Consider the following 16,832-nt stretch of genomic DNA (forward strand, 5'->3'; position numbering starts at 1 on the left):
TTGTCCGCGCCCGCCCCGGGCCAAGCCGTGAGTGTGGCGTCCGCCGGGCCGCCCCAGCCCCGGGAGGGAGAGGGCGGGAGCGGGGTCCGAGGAGCGGGGGGGGCGGGAGAGGGGCTGGTGCGGTACCGGGATCCCGTGCTCACCTGCCCGTCCTGCGGGGCTCTCTCTCCCGGCAGGGCGGCGGGTGCCATGAGCAGCAGCTGCGCGTCCCCCGCCGCCGCCCGCCGCCGCCTGCAGCGCCGGGATCGATAGAGGCGGGGGCTGCGGACGCGCCATGGCCGGCAGCGGCTACACGGACCTGCGGGAGAAGCTCAAGTCCATGATGCCCTACCGGGACGGCCACAAAGGCGGCGGCGGCGGCGGCAGCGGCGGCCTCCCGCGGGAGCCCCCCGAAGCGCCGTACGACCGCAAGCGGCGGCACCAGGAGGACTCCGGCTCCGAGCCCAGCGACTACGAGGAGCAGAAGGAGGAGGAGGAAGCTCGGAAAGTGAAGAGCGGCATCCGCCAGCTTCGCCTCTTCAGCGCCGAGGAGTGCGCCAAGATCGAGGCGCGCATCGAGGACGTGGTGTCCCGGGCGGAGAAGGGGCTCTACAAGGAGCACACGGTGGACCGGGCGCCGCTGCGGAACAAGTATTTTTTCGGGGAAGGTTACACCTACGGGTCTCAGCTGCAGCGGCGAGGCCCCGGCCAGGAGCGCCTGTACCCGCGGGGGGAGGTGGACGCCATCCCCGAGTGGGTGCACGACCTGGTGATCAGGAAGCTGGTGGAGCACCGGGTGATCCCCGAGGGCTTTGTGAACAGTGCCGTCATCAACGACTACCAGCCGGGGGGCTGCATTGTCTCCCACGTGGACCCCATCCATATCTTTGAGAGGCCCATCGTCTCCGTGTCCTTCTTCAGCGACTCGGCGCTCTGCTTCGGGTGTAAATTCCAGTTCAAACCCATCAGGGTCTCGGAGCCCGTTCTCTTCCTGCCCGTGAAGAGGGGGAGCGTCACGGTGCTCAGGTAACTCGCCCGCGTTGCCGAGGCTCCGGTTGTGTAACGCGGATCACGAGGCGCACGGATGCGCGCCCCGACGGCGCCTCGGGCTCCATCTCCCTCGCCTCTAGGAGCTCAGGGCTTCGCTGTGGTGGAAGGGGTGAAGCAGGGATTTTGGGGAGGTGGGAGGGTGTCCTGCCGCCGTCGTGGGTGCCTTTTCCACGGGGCTTGAGGCGAGTGCTGGTGGGAGCGTGCTAGCAGAGCTGAGTTAGGCGTTGAGTCCCCGTAAATGGTTAAAACAACACGTTCAGACACAAAATGGATCCTTTGCCCAAGAGTGGTCAGAGCGGAGCAGCTGGTAGGGACGGGGCTCCTGGGGTCTATTCTTAGCTTCTCTGACCTGACCTTAATCGTGGAGAGAAGGTGTGAATGGCCTCGTCTTCCCAGTCTGTGAACTGGGAATGCTGAACCCTCCCCTGCCCGGTGACGATGGGGACACCAGAGTGCAGAGCCCCGCGTGATTGTCACTTGGAAGTGCAGCGGGTCACGGGCACAGGAAGGGACTTTCTGTGTGTTGAGGAAGAGCCCTGGAAGGTGGAATGACCTGCCCAAGGTCATGCAGCTGGCCGGCAGTAAAGCTGGGATTGGCACCGGGAAATGCCTGCTTCCTAATCCCACTGCCTCCCGGTACGGGCTGGGACGGGGAGCAGGCAGGTGAGGGGACAGGCAGGTGAGGCCAGGAAGGGCTGGAGCACAGGAATTCTGCTGGTGTCCAGCTCCTGGGGAGGGCAGCTCGAAGCTGCTGGTCCCTGGTGTCCCTGAAGGTCAGAGTGCTCCCTCCCTGCCAGGAGCAGGGATCACCAGGGCTCTGCCAGCAGTGCTACCAGCTCTATCCTCGTTTCTGGGGTGGTTTTTTTGGACTGGTGAAGGTCCAGGCTGGTTTTCCGGGCTCCCAGGCTGTAATACAATCCCTTGCTTTGGCTTGTAAATTGATCGCTGCAGGGTTCAGGAAGGAATTTTTTTCCCCCCACAAACACACGGCCTCCTTGACTGGGGCATCAATAATAAATGCTGAGATCTCACGTCGCTTTTATCTCGGAAAAGCTGCACAAACATTAACTAATCCTTGCCGTACCCCGGTGTTAGGTAACTTGTGTGGATTAGCCGGGGATGAGGGAGGCTGCAGAGGGAGTCGGGAATGGCGCTGAGGATATTTTCCCGTTCTCTGGTGGTTCGACAGGGCTCGGGGGGCAGAGGTCAGGGTGATTTTGTGAAATGGGACCCAAGGGGACCCATCCTGCTCTGTATCTTTTTACTGCAGAGCAAGCTCCATCCCCAGGGATGGACTGCTGGGTGTGAGGCAGCTGCTCTGCTCCCTGACTTCTCTAAGAGACCAGGAGGGAAACTTTCTACCCTAATTTTCCTGCTGCTGATGCAAACCCCTCTGCTGTCTTTCCTCATCAGGCCTTGATAAATAGTTGTCCTTCCTTTTACAGCCAGAGGCCTTCTTTTCTAAAGACAGTGAGAGTTTTATCCTGCTCAGAAGCATTCTGGCAGAGCTGCTAATGCAGGGTCAGCCTCAAGTCTTGCAGTCAAAGCCTCTTGAAAAACTCCGGAGGAGGATCTGCAGTGGAGGATGGTGGGAGGAAGGAGAGATGCTTTCTCTTCTCCAGGACCAAAGAGTTATCCAGACCCTTGCTCTTCCTTCAAAACTGCTGGGAAGAGGCTGCTGGCTCAGGGCTCATGGAATTGGAGTGAGGTGTCTCCCAGGGGTGTTTGGATTGTTGGCCAGTGTCACTCAGGTGCTGTAATCAGTTTGTTTATGTGGCTGAAGCAATCCTACAAACCAGATGAAGATATCCGAGATATCTTTTCCCTCTAAATCCAACGGTCAGATGTTCTGCCTTCCAGCAAGTAATAGACTTTAAAACAGGGATTATTTCAAATTTGGTACGGCAGTTAGCACGTACTTTACACTCACTTAGGAGAGATTCTGCCAGAGAGACTGTTCTGTGTTGATAGGATTCTGTCTGGAATCAATTTCTTGCCTCACAGCAGCTCTCCTGGTCTCCCATCTAGCCCCAAAAATCAGGAGGAGTAGAAGTGCAGACCGTGCTCAGGGGTGTGGCACCAAATCCAGCTCTTGGTCATGACTAAGTCAACTCCCCAAACTTGGCATTTTCTCCTCTGGCTAAACAGCTGCTGGAGGCAGTTGCCCTGGAGATGGGGAACGGGCACAGATAGAGGTGGCATGCCTGTAATGTCTGGGATTCAAACCCTGCTGGGTCAGTGGCTGCTCCTGGCCTGCTGCCCTTCCAGGGAAGCTGTGTGTGTTTGGGGAAGTCCTGAGGATCTAAAGGAAGGTGTTGAATCCCTCTCTTTGACCCCACAGCACTCTCACACTGGCCCCAGATTGCTCCTGTTCCATTCCTGCTCCAAATTTCACAGCTGCTGACCCAGTAGGGATTTTGCAGTTTCCCTCTCTTGACTTTGTTTGCCTGCCCTGAAGCAGGATGTGGTGTTTGCCAACACTGGACCTGCCTCAGACTCCTTGGAAAGTGTTCAGAACTCAAATGCCAGGTGAGGTGGAACAAGATTCACGTGGCTGGGCTGTGCCACTCTGCCAGAAGGCAAAGGCTGAGCCACCCCGTGACCTGCTGATGAGCCCTTCCCTCTTCCAGCAAGGCCCTTCCTCCTCTCCTTTCACATCTGCAGGGAAGATTTGCTCTTGTAGCTTTTGTGATCTAGAAAATGACCTCCTCCAGTCCCCTCTTGTCCTGCAGCCCTGGGAAGCAGGTTTGTCCCAGTGGCAGCCAGGCCATGAGGAAGCATCAGCTCCCTGGGAGGGGCTGCTGACCTCACCACGTTTGTGGGTTTTTCTTATTTTAACAACAATTTGGTGAGCATCAATCGATAGAAGCAGCGAGGGGGGAGCTGGAGGAATTTGCCTTTTCATCTGGGGAACGTGTGCTTTGAGAATGCTTGGGCTGGGAAAAAGGAAGGGAACAGGGGATGTGTGGAGCCACCTGGGATGGGGGGCTCCAGGTGGATCCCTGTCCTGCAGCTGCTGTCACAGGAAGCAAATCTCAGCACTGAAACTGCCAGGTATGTTGTGTGAGCTTTGGAAAGAGTGCAGCTGCAGCTGGAGGAACGAAAGGCACAGGTAACATGTCCCAAATTCCCAGAGCTTGTGCCATACAGGCTTCCCTCCCACAGCTGGAGAGTGCTCCAGGTCATCTCCTGGCTGTTTGTAGTGGCAGGGGAGTGCTGTGATGTGTGTCCCTCCTGTTGTCTCGAGGCGTGCCTGATGGAGGCACAGTCAGAGCAGGCTGGAGTCGCTGGAGGATGAACCTCCTTCCTTCCCAGCTGGAGGAATCTCTCTGCAGCTGTCTGCTCCAAAATAGCCTGATCCCTCAGAACAGGCTGTTGGTGCAGAGGAAGTTCCACATGTGCCAGTGGTGATGAGGCAGAGATTTGTTCAAGCTTTTCTTGTTAGAGTCTGTAGAACTTCAAGGCTTCCTTTCTGGTGATGTTTGCACAAAAATATCCACTTTTATCTCTGTGTGAATCAATTCTGGCTCAGCAGTGGCTCTTCCGGATGGAAAAATACTCAGGGAAGGGTTGGGGGTGTAAGGTTTGACAGGTTAGTTTGGAATTGGGGTCTGGTTTTGGGGTAGTGTGTAGAAAACATCAGCACTTGCCCATGTTCTTCTGGAAAACACTCTGGGATGGAAATGTCACGCTCGAGTGTTCTCATGGGCAGGAATTTATAATTTTCCTTTCTAGGTTTTATTGAGTTTATTCTCTGGGCAAGAAATCTGTGCATAGACCCCTGATATCATTATGGGTGTTTTCCTTCAGGGTCTGCCCCTTCACCCATCCTCAGGGCTTGCAGGACTGGGCAGTGGGTGAGAAGTTCATGCTGGCACGAGGCAGCAAGAGTATGACAACCAAATAATCCTTTAATTTCTCTGCCTGTGCAGAGGCACTCCATCGCTATATATGATACAGTGCAGAGTTTTCCACACCAGTTTGGCACTCAGGCCAGACTGGTGTGTCCCCCTTGTGGTTTCAGACCGGAGTGGTGGGGCTGGTTTTTGATGTTGCTCATGTGGATCTGGGACCACAAACTTCCTGGTGCCCCTCTGGAAGCGATCTGGGGAAGGAGTGAAAAGAAGTGTCCAGGCTGATGCCTCGTGATGGAGAGTGCAGATCTGGAAGCAGATCTGGAAGCAGACCTTTCCCTGGTGCTCAGGGTGCTGCTGAGGATGCTGAGTGGAATGTTAATGTGGGTGATATTCATGAATTCACTGGAGCTTGACACAGAGATTCCAGGAACGTAATAGAGCATCATCATAAGGCCCTTGTCCGTGTTCTGCAATGCCTGGAGCATGGTGGGGATGGACACCACCCCTGCTTCAACTGGGCAGGCCTTGGACTTTCAGCTCTCCTCGCAGAGCAGTAAATCTGTGTGTGAGGAGGTGTTTCTGGGTGAGTGGGTGGGTTATCTAAGCAGATCAAGGAAACCTGGTCCTGTCCCTGGAGAGGACTTGTGTGTGTGAGCTCTGTTCTCTGCTCAGGGTGTCCTGAATAACCTGCCAGCCCCTGCCCCTGGTGTGCCAGCCTTGTGGGGACACTGAGCCTGGTGATTCCTGTGTGCAAGCTTGAGCAGCCTTCACCCAAGTGCCTCCCAAGGTGTTCCTGCCCTTGTTGGGTGTTTCAGGAAGCTCTGAAGGTGCTCAGCTTCTCTTTTGCCCGCAGTGGACTCCAGAAGGCTCTGGGTGAGCTGACACTCTCCAAATGGCAGGTAGAGGGCAGGCCCCACCACGGGACCTGCTGCCTCTCAGCCCTGCAGTCGCTGGGCTGTGCTCCCAGCATGGTTTGTGTGTCAGAGCAGCTGTGGTGGCCGCTCTGCATGGACCCACCGTGACCTCACCTGCTCTGCTGGGCACAGGAACCCAGCTGGAAACAGAAGAAGCCATCAGGAAATGCTCCAGGGTGTTGTGGGAAGCTGGGGCTGGCTGTGGCTTCTCTCCAGCCTGCTGAAAATGTGGAGTATCTGGAGTCATGTCACACAGTGAAACACTTCTGACAACAGCTACTGCTTGAGCCTGGGCTTTTCCTCAGACCAGGGAGCTGTTTCACCCTGTTATAGGAAGGTTTTAGAGGAGTCCAGCTTGCTTTGCAGGTCTGAATTTGTAGGTTAACCCATGAGCAGTGGGTTAGGGCTGGTGATGTTCTTGTGGTGGCTGAGGATGTGCTGTGTGATGGGGAGGGTGATGAGGTGTCTGTGCTCAGGGAGAAGGGGTGAGAGGCTCAGCTCTTACCATGACTGCACCCCTCTGTGACTAAAAAACCTCCTTGATGTGTTTCATGTTTGGGTCTGGGTGTGCTGCACATCTGAGCTATGAGAGATGACATTTTCTCATAGGCATGTTTGAGATGATGCTTTGGAGGAATGTGCTCATTTTTTACCCCTGTTGCTTTATGATTTCTTCATTAATTAATTGTCTGAATCTATAATTCTACATTTCTACATGTTTTATTCACAGTGCTGGAGCAAGTGGCAGTTTCCTTCGGGGTATGCTGAAAAACTGAGTCATGAAACCCCCCAAAACCCCCTGACTGTCCTCATCCTTACCTGATGTTTGTTCCTGCCTGCAAGTCTAGCTCCTGTGTGCCTGGGGGGTGGTGTTTGGGGGAGGAATTCCTGGTGGAAGTTAGGAAGTACTGACCAAACTGAGTTTTGAGGCTGGAAACCACTTTCTGCTTCTGCCTGGCATGTCCCTGATGGTGGCTTTTTGTTTCTGTTGTCAGTGGGTATGCGGCCGATGAAATCACACACTGCATTCGACCACAGGACATCAAGGAGAGGAGAGCTGTCATCATCCTCCGAAAGTAAGTGTTGAAGCCCTCCAGACAGCAAGATAAACGTGGATGTGGTGTCATGATGCTTAAACACTTGAGAACTGTGTTTCTTGTTAATTTGCTGGCTTGATCTTACACCTTGATTAGGTGTCACTCTGACACTCGCTGATGTCTTGCTGTACCCGGCAGTGGAAGTGGCTGGAGCCTGTTCCTGCAGGGTTAATCACTTCTTGGCTCTGTGCAGCAGCACTTTGTTGTCATGTCTGGGGTTGCAAACCCTTCTGGTGCCCAAACTGACTTTCTTTCCCTTGGCTGCCCAGCTCCAAACACCTGGGTATCAAACTCCTGTTTTGGGCTGTGTGTACAGGTGTTTGGGTGTGTGATACCCATGTGTGAGTTACCTGGATGGTCTTTTGAGGCTGATACTTGTGATGAAGAATGTCCTATGGAGCAGAGAAGGTTTTCTTGGTGTCATGGCTTTGGTTTCCTGGGGAGAGAGGAAGACACTGGCTTTGGAGGGAAACACATAGTTCAGTGCTCATTACAGAGTTTGTCCTTTGAGTCTGTGTTGGGAAGCCAAGCTCCATAAGCTGTTTTAGAAAGGGGCTTCCTGTTCTAGAAGAGCACTCCTGATGGCATTTCATCAATCAGTGCTTGTTCCTAAAGCTCTTAAGAAAATGTGAGACAAAGTAAACTAAGCCCACCCCAAAGTCCCTTGGTAAAACCTTCTTTTCTGCCTAGAAATGTCCTATCTTATCAGTTCTTCTACTAGGAGACCAAAAAATGTGACCGCCACACATTGACCCCTGCTGACTGTGCCTTGGAAGGTGTTAGCAGTAATTCTACTGTCAAGAAGAGTCTTTGTAAATGAAAATACACATTTTGAGTCCTGTAAACCCAGCCAGAAACGTGGGCATTGGTGGCAGGGCTGTGGTTGTGGCCCAGGCTGGCATAAGGCTCACAGGCAAGCGGTCTGGATCCAGACTGGATGAGCTTTTGGATGGCTTACTTGATTTCAAAACAAGTCTGGCAACATTATGAGGATATGGCACAAAGCCAGTGGAGTGGAGTTGGACATCTGGTTAGAGAAACTCATGGAATGAAGGCAGGAAAAACAGCAGCCCTGAGGCATTAGCCAAGCAAAATCAGCCCAGACCCAGGGAGGCAGGATGAGATGTGGCAGGAGATAGAGAGGGATGAACGGCAGGCTGTAGCCAAACCAGCCCACAGCTGGGTATGGCCACGTGAGGTTTGGGGCGAGAGGCTGTGATAAGAACTTCCAGCTGTTGTGTTCATGGTGTTGGAGCAGCCAGGGAAAAGCAGCACAAATGCTGACAAGGAGGCATCTCCAAGTCTTGTAGCTGCTTTGGTTGGACTTTGAGAAAGAGAAGCTACTTGTCTAAGTTGTGGAGCAGTTTTCTGGAAAAGACAGAGTCAGATAAATAAGCTAAAGCTGCCCAAACTGGTGCAGATATCCAGTGTACCTGTTTAAACTGGCTCTGCCTCTTGCTTTCTCCAGCTTTGGTAAGTTGAGGGTGTTGGATTGTTCCAGTCAAGCCTGGCTGCCCTCAAAGTGCATCTGGGAAAGAAGGGACCTTAAACCTTGGCCTTGTTTCCAGCCCCTGCCATGGGCAAGGACACCTTCCACTAGATCAGAGCCCCGTCTGACGTGTACTTCTCTGGGCAAGCTCTATGAGTAAAGGATTTCTTTCTAATATCCAATCTAAATCTTCCCTCTTTTAGTTTAACAATGGTCCCTCTTGTCTTATGACCATCTCCCAACATAAAAAGTTGTTCTCTGTGTTTTTTATAAGCCCTCTTTAAGTCCTGGGAGGAGCAGTGAGGTCTCCCCAGTTGTACCCAGCTGACGTGGTGCAGGGACAGAACCTGGAGCTCTGCTGGCTTTGTTTGCTCATCCACCCTGCTTTTTGGGCCCTTATTTGCTTCCTGTCAGAGCAGAAGTGTCTCTGCCCATCAGACAGTGAGGGCTGACCCAACAGACAGACCAGACGAAACCACACCAGCATTTTTCTCTTGAGCAAAGCAGAAACCCCCTGGCAATTATTTCTGCGTAGCTTTCGCAGCCGTGGCGAATCCATGCCGATGTTTGCCAAAGGCTGGGCTGTGATTGCTGCCAAGTAGAGCTTATTAATTGCTGCTTATCCCCAGCCAGGGCGGCCACCTCCGCGTGTCCCCTGCGTGTCCCTGCGCGCAGCGGGGCCGCCGTGCCCTCCGCTTGTGCCGCGCTGTGGATCGCCGTTCCCATCCCCGGATCATGCGGCTGCCTGGAACAGGGTGTTGTGCAACCAGGAAAGCAGCACTTCCCCTGGTGGCCTGCGAGCACGAGAGCAGCCAGCGGCCTCTTCCTCTTCTTTTTGGTGAGGAGCAGCCCTGAGCTCTCCGGATCGCATCAGTTGGATCATCCCGGTTGGAGCTGGGATGTTTGGCTCTGAATTCCCCAACGTTTAAGTCTGGCTCTGCTCTTGCTTTTGCTCTGAGTGTGTTTTCGCTGACAGCAGCAGGAGAACAAAGCTCTGGGAGCTGGAGGAGCAGTGGGGTTTTGCAGGATTCTCCAGAGCAGTGTGGTTACCGAGCAGGTCATAAACATTTCAGTGCTCTGTGTTTCCTCTGTATTGGATCGCAGGGCTGCCGGGAGCCAGCAGGGTTTGGAAGTGCTTTGAGCCAGGGCAGGGGAGGAATGGTGCTCTCAATTTATGAGATGCTGGTAGAGGTAACGTGGGAGGTGGGTAAAGCAATTTTAGAGGCTTTTGCTGCCATTCTGCTTTCATTCTCATAAGTAGAGTTTATTTGAAGGTATGCTGTTCTTAATTTTAGTGTCACCTCTCCTTGTACCTGGCCAGAGGCAGCAAGGCTGGTGTTCCCTTGCTCTTGCAGTGTATTGTGTGTTGATTTGTTTGAACTGCAGCCCTGAAGTTGCTGTTGTATTTGAGAGGTATTTAAACCACGTTCCTTGTCACGGGCAGGATCTGCAAGGCCTTTGGAGTTTGGGCTGGACTGGGTCCAGCCCTGGAGCTGAGAAAACTCAGGGTGACAGCGTGGACTAGCACAGGCTCCAGCCTGGCAGCTGCCTGTGGAATCGTTCCTCATTTCTGGCATGCTGGGCAAACTCAGGCTGCCATGCCCAGCTTTGCCTGTGCCAGACTGGCATCACCCTGATTAGCTGAAGAGGCTCTCCCTGATGGCAGAGAGAAGCTTGGCAACTGGATGTGTTTCCTAATGGAAGTTTAGATTTGGATTCTCCTGTGGAAACCTCCCTCAGGAGCTAAAGTTCAGCGCAGGAGAGCAAGTAGTGGTTCTCCCCCTTCATTTTTGCATGGCTACAGTCCTGTGACAGTTCTCCTTTGGGATGAGCTGTGCTTGCTCTCCAGCATAGCTGCTGGAAGGGATTTAGTGCAGCTTCTGTTTGCTACGCCTTCTCCTGACTCGTACTTCAACTCTTGCACCTGGCAGTCAAGCTGAGGAACACCTGACCCCGGGAGATCCGTGGGCAGGAGGGAGTTTCCAGGTGGAAGCAGTTATTACTGTTGCAGGTGATGATGCTTTTGCAGGGCATCTCCCACCCAGGTGGCTTAACTGGAGCTGTGAGTTATTGCCAAGTGATTTCATGGGATTTCACAGCTGCTCCAGCACCTCTGCTCCTTATCCCAGAGCTGTGGTTGCAGTGAGCTCGGTGCTTTTTGCATTCACCTCATGACTGTGTGTCCCTAAGCCAAGGCAGGATAAAGGACAATGGCTTCAAACTGACAGAGAGTATGTTTAAATTAGATGTAAAGAAAAAATCATTTCCTGTGAGGGTGCTGAGGCCCTGGCACAGGTTGCCCAGAGAAGTTGTAGCTGCCCCATCCTTGAAAGTGTCCAGGACCAGGGTGAGCAGGGCTTGGAGCAGTCTGGTCTAGTGGAAGGTGTTCCTGCCTGGGGCAGGGGTTTGGAAATGAGAAGATCTTCAAGGTCCCTTCCAACTTAAACCATTCTGTGAAGCTTCTAGTACCACAAAGCTGCAGCTTGTTGTGCTGTGGAATGGGGTATTCCTGCCCCTCCTCCTGAGCTGTGTGTGGTTGGGGTGGAGAGTTCTGCTGTGATGCTGTAGAAACTCCTTGCAAATTCTCTTCTCTTTCAATATTTGCAGAACAAGACTAGATGCACCTCGATTGGAAACAAAATCCCTGAGTAGCTCTGTGTTGCCACCAGGTTATAACTCTGACCGCCTGTCGGGAAGCAACCGGGACCAGATCCTGAAACCAAAGCGGTCCCATCGCAAAGCAGATCCTGATGCTGCCCACAGGTAGGATCATCCCTCCTAAGAGCCATGTCTGGGATGTTATCTCTGTGCATAGCTGAGGTCCCTGGTCTCAGAACATATTTTAAACCATTCTGATTTGCACCTGCCAGGTGCTGTTTGCAATGCCCAGATCTGTTTTATCAGAATGAGCTCTTTATGTGTTCCTCCCAGACTTGTGGAGGCTGAGCTCTGGCTGTAAGCAGCTTACATTGTTTATCCTGTGAGTGGCATAATGAAGAAGCAATAGATTTGGCTGGCTTTTGATAATGCAGTTGTTCAGAACAATAGTTTTCCTGCAGCTAATCATTTCTGACCTCTATTGCCAAGCAACCTGTGCAGCTGCGTTAAGCTATATTATGAAAGCAGTCCTGGGAGGGAACGTGAGGGTTTGCTATCTGGGAAAGGTTAAGGACTTCTTGGGAAGCTTCTCAGGCCTGTTTTGATTCCAGAGCTCTGTGTGTGTATTTTTGTGTGAGAAACCAGACCGTGTGGACGTTTAAGGCTGACCTTCAGGGAAGCTCCTTGCTGAGGTTTCAGACAAGCTTGAGCTCTGCAGCAAGGCTTCCCTTAAACACCTCGGTGTGAGCACACTGATGGCTGTGAGTGACAGCCAATCTGCCAGCTGTCCTGCATATTCCAATTCAGCATCCAGATGGCATTTTTTTGCACAATGGGTACAACCCAAAATTTGACTTGGTCGCAGGGCTTGGCTGCCATGCAGTCCCAGCCCTGTTTGAACCTGTCCTGGAGGGAGGAGGGTGGGGATGGTTTGTTTGTGAGCAGTGTTCATTCACCTGGACGCAGGCTGGGAGATGGATGAAGATCTGAGGCTGGGCTGCAGATGCAGCTTCCCTGGGAGCACGCAGAGGGCCGGTGTCCGATTAGAGGAGCGATCATGCGGGACAAATGTGCACATCCCTCAGAGCTGTTTTTCAGCCTGATGTGACCTTATCAGGCTGTGGGGGATGGCTTGCATAGTCTCCTGCAGCAGATGGGTGTGAAAAACATGTTTTTCTCTTTCTCTGGCCCCAGAGACTCCAGTAGAACAAGTAATTCTCATGGATATCATAGTGGGATGTCCCAGGAGCCACTCAGATAAAGTAAATGGTGTGTGCAGCCCACCAACCTAGTCCTGCTAGAAAGTGATCAGAGGCTACTCTGCAGAAATAACAATTGCACTGTGTTAATATTTGAGAGGACAAAGGATTTTGGAGCTGTGTTGTGTCATCCTGCACCATAAGGAGCTCAGCTCTGTGCTCTAAATTCTGCTGCAGTAGAGACAGACCCCTCTGCCCAAGGGATTTTTCTTGGGGTCTTTTTTGATTTTTCTTGCAAGTAAAAAAAAAAGAGGTTGACTGGAAGTGTTACTGGTCAAGGTAAAGGCCAAAGCTTGCCTTGGGAAGGAACTGGACCATCATAGCAAAGTTCTCGGCTTCCCTAGGGAGGTGCAACTTGGTGATCTATTCCTGCTCTGCCAAGGAATAGATGGCAGAGCAGGAACAGATCACCAAGCACTTTCCCAGCACTGAGTAGTTCTGGGAAAGCAGTGGGAAAATGGGCAGAGCTATCATGGCAGGTTAGCTGCAGATAGTGTCCAGGAGGAATCCTGGATCCCATCATGGTGTGCTCTCACTCCTGTTGTCTCCCTCTCCACAGGCCACGGATTCTAGAAATGGATAAGGAGGAGAACAGGCGTTCAGTCCTCTTACCAAAACATAGGAGACGGAGCAACTTCAGCTCTGAGAACTATTGGCGAAGGTCTTACGAGTACACGGAGGACTGTGAGGAGGAGGAGGAGGACGGCAGCCCCGCCAGGAAAGTGAAAATGAGGCGACACTGAGGATTGCACTTCCCAGGCTCGTGGAGCTGATGAGATTGGCCTCCAGTCTGTGAAAACTTTCTCCTCCCTCTGGCTATCTTCCATCTAGCTTCAGTTTTGGTTTTTCCTTTCAGGCTGAAGAGTAAACAGGAAGGATTTGGTTTTATGAATGGAGGAATGCTGAGACATACGTGAGGATGGAACATGTCCAGTGCACGCGGTGTCCTGAGTCATGGGTCAAGTGGGCATCTCTCCCTTAGGAAGCAGATAAAGTTGTGCCAGGTTGTTTGTTGGGATTTCTTTTGAAAACACCAAAAAGTTTAACTGTTTCATTGCGCAAGATTCAAGAATTGTATTTTTGTTTCGGTTTTCAGTTGGTTTTTTTCTTTTTTTTTTTTTGTTTTGCTTTAACACTTTCCCTTTCCAAATGTTCTAGATATGATGTTTGACCCCAGGAGCTGAAATCCTGTGGTGGGCTCATATTCCTTGTTTCACCAAAGGGCTCCTTGGTCTTTTTCACCTGGTGGTTGTTGGGTCTCTTTTAAGGGTGCCCTGCAGTAACTGGAAGTTTGAAGCTTTGCAGACCCCTCTTGCTGCAACCGATTTCAAAGGGTTTAGGACATTTTTGTTGCACTTTAGTGTTTTAAATGCCGTAGGTTTCCTTTCCAGACCCTTTTCCCAAGCCAGCATGGGCTTGCAGCCCTGTGTCCCTGCGCTGCCCTCTCCAAGAAGAATGTACTAGAGCTCTGGTTTCTCAGTGCTGGTCTGACTGGGGCTGTGCTGGAGAAGGAAGGAAACGTGGCTCAGCGTTGTCCTGAGATCCATATTGGAATCTCAGGGCTGCCAGGTGAGGGATCACACTGAGCACATGCTGCTTCCCAGAGCTGGGGATAGCAAAGAGGAGTAGGAGACGCTGTGCTTGTGAGGGCCCGTGCCTTGGGACCCCCGAGGAGAGCCCTGCTCCACTGCCCCTTCCAGGTGGAGAGAGCTGAGTTGGTGCAGCATTCCCATCCCGAAGGACTGGCTGCACTCTCGTGGAGCAGCACCAGGAGCTGCTGTGGCCTTGGGGGAGCTGAGCAGCTCTGTCCCCTCCGAGGCTGGCTCTGGGAGCAGGGACGCTGCAGGGCTCGAGTTTGGCCCCAGTTCAGTGCATCCAGCACTGAAATTGCCTGCTTTCTCCTGGCTTATTCCTGCCTGTGTTCCTGGGTTAGGGAGTTTTCTGGTTGCTACAGGAAATGCTGAGAAGAATCAGGCATTCAGCCCCGTGGAGTTGTGATAGAGCATCTGCCATCATCATCCTCTTCTCCCACCTGGTTTGTGTTAGCCCAGACCAAAGCCTTGGTGTTTGCAAAGTTTGGGGCCCAATGCCATATTTAGAGCTGTACTTTTAAGGAAAAACTTCCTCCAGTTGATTCTTTGAACCCAAGTGTTGGCAATTGTAAGGAGTAGTCTTATTTTTAAATTTTTACTGCTTTGCCCTCCTTCCAATTGTAGTTTTTCTTAGTGTCGTGTCCCCCACACACTTCATGGTCTGCACGCTTGGCAATAAAAAGATGTAATATATTTTGAAACTTGTTTGCTGCTGGCTTGAGGGGCTCCTGGTCTAAAACAACCACCCTGGCATTGTTCCCTGCAGTGCTGATCGAGGACATTTGCTGACATCTGGGTCCCGCTGTCCTTTTCCTTCCCTGCTGATTTTTTTCCTGGTGTTGGGGTTCTGCTCAGGCTGGATCTTGTCACATGAGCTCAGAGGATGTTGCCATCACTTCAGCACAGTGCTGACTGTGGGGGTGTTGGTGAGGTCCCCAGTGCCTGTCTCTGATTATCCACTGGTTTTCCTGGCACAGCCTCCAAAGGAACGTGTCTTGTCAGTCCAGAGATCCAAAAGTTTGTGCTTCTGCTGCTTGTGAAACCTTGAAAATGCCGTTTTCAGACCACACATAGCATTTGAAGCAGTGTTCCTCACCCTCCCAGCTTTCTGCTGTGAATCCAGGCCAGCTCTTGGCTACAGACCCCCTGTTTTGGGCAGCTTGGCATTCCCCTGACAGCAAAACCGCACGCAGAGAGCAGAGATCCCTTCTCCTCCTGATGGCTTTGTCTTTCTGCATCCATCCTGGCCATGCCCTGTTCCAGTCATGGTGCCAGGCTCTGCTGTAGGCACAGATGGTGACAGAGGTCTCAGCTCTCCCTTCCTGGCTCCCAGTTTTATCCCTGCCTCTCTAATATGGATGCTCTACCCTGGTGTCAACTCAAAATGAAGCTGGAGCAGCTTCCCAGAGCAGAACTTCCGTGGGATGAGGCGCTGGCTCTGTCTCTGGACATGCTGAGGTCTTGCACCTCTAGCCTGGTCCCAGCCACCAGCTCATCCCAGTCCTTGTGCAGGCTGTGCGTGTGCAAGATTCCTTTCCCAGCTTGTTTTGCTGTTCCTGCATGTCCTGCTCGGGAGCTTTCCCCTCCTTCCCCGTTCCCATCCATGCAGAGTGGCTGGGGGACAGGAGGATCTCCTCCCCAACCACGATCTGCTCTTGGTTTTTAACCTGAACTGGTTGGGGCTTGGCACCTTGGAGAGAGAGGGAGAGCAGGATCCCTCAGGAGGGGAGTCCCCAGCGTGCAGGCAGGGCCATCTTCCCACTTGTACAGACATTTTCTATAGACACGGATGTATATGTGTAGATAACATGGTTTTTTAACTCTTTTGCACTGAACAACATCGGAGTGAAACCTGGATTCAAAACCAGAAGACATTTTTCACACGGATCCAGAGGTCTGGATCCTTCCTGTAACCTGTCTGGTTGAAGCTGTGGCTCGGAATTCCCGGGTTTCGCTGTTGGGCTGCACGCAGGCAGGGGTCAGGCTGGTGCCATGGGGCTGGGGCTGAGCAGGGAGTGGGGTGAGCTGGAGTTTGGAGGCAAAACTGCCCTGGGCCAGGCTCATGACAGCCCTGACCCTGCTGGTTTGTCGTGTGTCTGGTCTGGTTGTGTGTGGTCCAACCTCTCCATCCACCCACAGCGTGTCCGTGCTCAGCCCCAAACTGGGAGCTGCATCCAGTGTGACAATCCGTGTGCCCAGACCAGGAGAAACTGTCTTTGCTAAGGAAGGGGGAGGAAGGTGGGGTTCATCCCTGCTTTTCCACAAAGAACAGGAGGAATTGGGGTTTGTTGCTGGTACCGTATCTCGAGAAGGGTCAGTGGTGGAATTAGCCAAGCCCATGGATCAAAACATCTGCCAGGCTTTGAGGAGAACTCGGAGGGGGAGCAGAGTCTTAGACCCCCACCAGCAGCAAAGAGTCTTTTACCTGCCAAAAGTGTTCCCTTTCCCTGTTGGGAGGAGAAACATTCAGGTGAGAAATGTCTCTGCTCCTTCCCCTGCCCACACTTAGAAGTTTTGGCTGACTTTAATTTTTTGGGTTTTTTTTTAAAAGATTCTAATTTTTTTTTTGTTACCAATAAAAATAAAAATTAAAAAAAATAAAAAAGAAAGTGGCAATATTTTTTTCTGTAAGCTTTTCCTAGGAAAAAGCGTGGTTTGTAACAAAGTTGTACAGTTCTGAAGTTTGAGATACGAGAAGTACTGTGTGAAACGCTGTAAATGGAGCAGAGATTATTTTATGTACAGTCTGACGTGGGGGAATCTTTTAATTCCAATTGATTCTTAGGAAGAATTTGGTTCTTCACTGTCAGGGTTTGGAATTTCATGGTTTCATTATTATTTTTTTTTTTCTTGTATAGATTGCTGCATTAATTGAATAAAAGCAGGAAGCATCTCTTGGCCTGGCTGTGTGGTACTGGGGGCTGGGACGTGCCTCGATTCCCCCTGGCAGGAGCGAGGTGGTTTGGAGCAGGGAAATGGTTCTAAATAAAGGGAGTC

General features: G+C 52.1%; 1 protein-coding gene across 2 annotated transcripts; it reads left to right on the plus strand.

The window, feature by feature from the left end:
- Positions 1-201: 201 nt before the first annotated feature.
- On the plus strand, positions 202-16,728 carry ALKBH5 (alkB homolog 5, RNA demethylase). Of its 2 annotated transcripts, XM_021550046.3 has the most exons (5): positions 229-1,005; positions 6,796-6,876; positions 10,994-11,149; positions 12,803-13,002; positions 13,100-16,728. In XM_021550046.3, exons 1-4 carry the CDS (start codon positions 275-277, stop codon positions 12,984-12,986), a joined length of 1,152 nt encoding a protein of 383 aa, XP_021405721.1. In that variant the 5' UTR covers positions 229-274; the 3' UTR covers positions 12,987-13,002; positions 13,100-16,728. The 2 variants fall into 2 exon arrangements, with proteins under 2 accessions (XP_021405715.1, XP_021405721.1); XM_021550040.3 differs by having other exon boundaries at positions 202-1,005; positions 12,803-16,728.
- The last annotated feature ends 104 nt before the right edge of the window (positions 16,729-16,832 follow it).

The sequence above is a fragment of the Lonchura striata genome, chromosome 16 (genome assembly GCF_046129695.1).
Source record: "Lonchura striata isolate bLonStr1 chromosome 16, bLonStr1.mat, whole genome shotgun sequence".
Classification (NCBI taxonomy): Eukaryota; Metazoa; Chordata; class Aves; order Passeriformes; family Estrildidae; genus Lonchura; species Lonchura striata.

Excerpts from the sequence above, each read along its gene's own strand:
- ALKBH5 (XM_021550040.3), top strand. The coding sequence starts at position 275 with ATGGCCGGCAGCGGCTACACGGACCTGCGGGAGAAGCTCAAGTCCATG. Across the intron at positions 1,006-6,795 it reads GGGAGCGTCACGGTGCTCAG|TGGGTATGCGGCCGATGAAA; the intron begins GTAACTCGCCCG and ends TTCTGTTGTCAG. Across the intron at positions 6,877-10,993 it reads GCTGTCATCATCCTCCGAAA|AACAAGACTAGATGCACCTC; the intron begins GTAAGTGTTGAA and ends CAATATTTGCAG.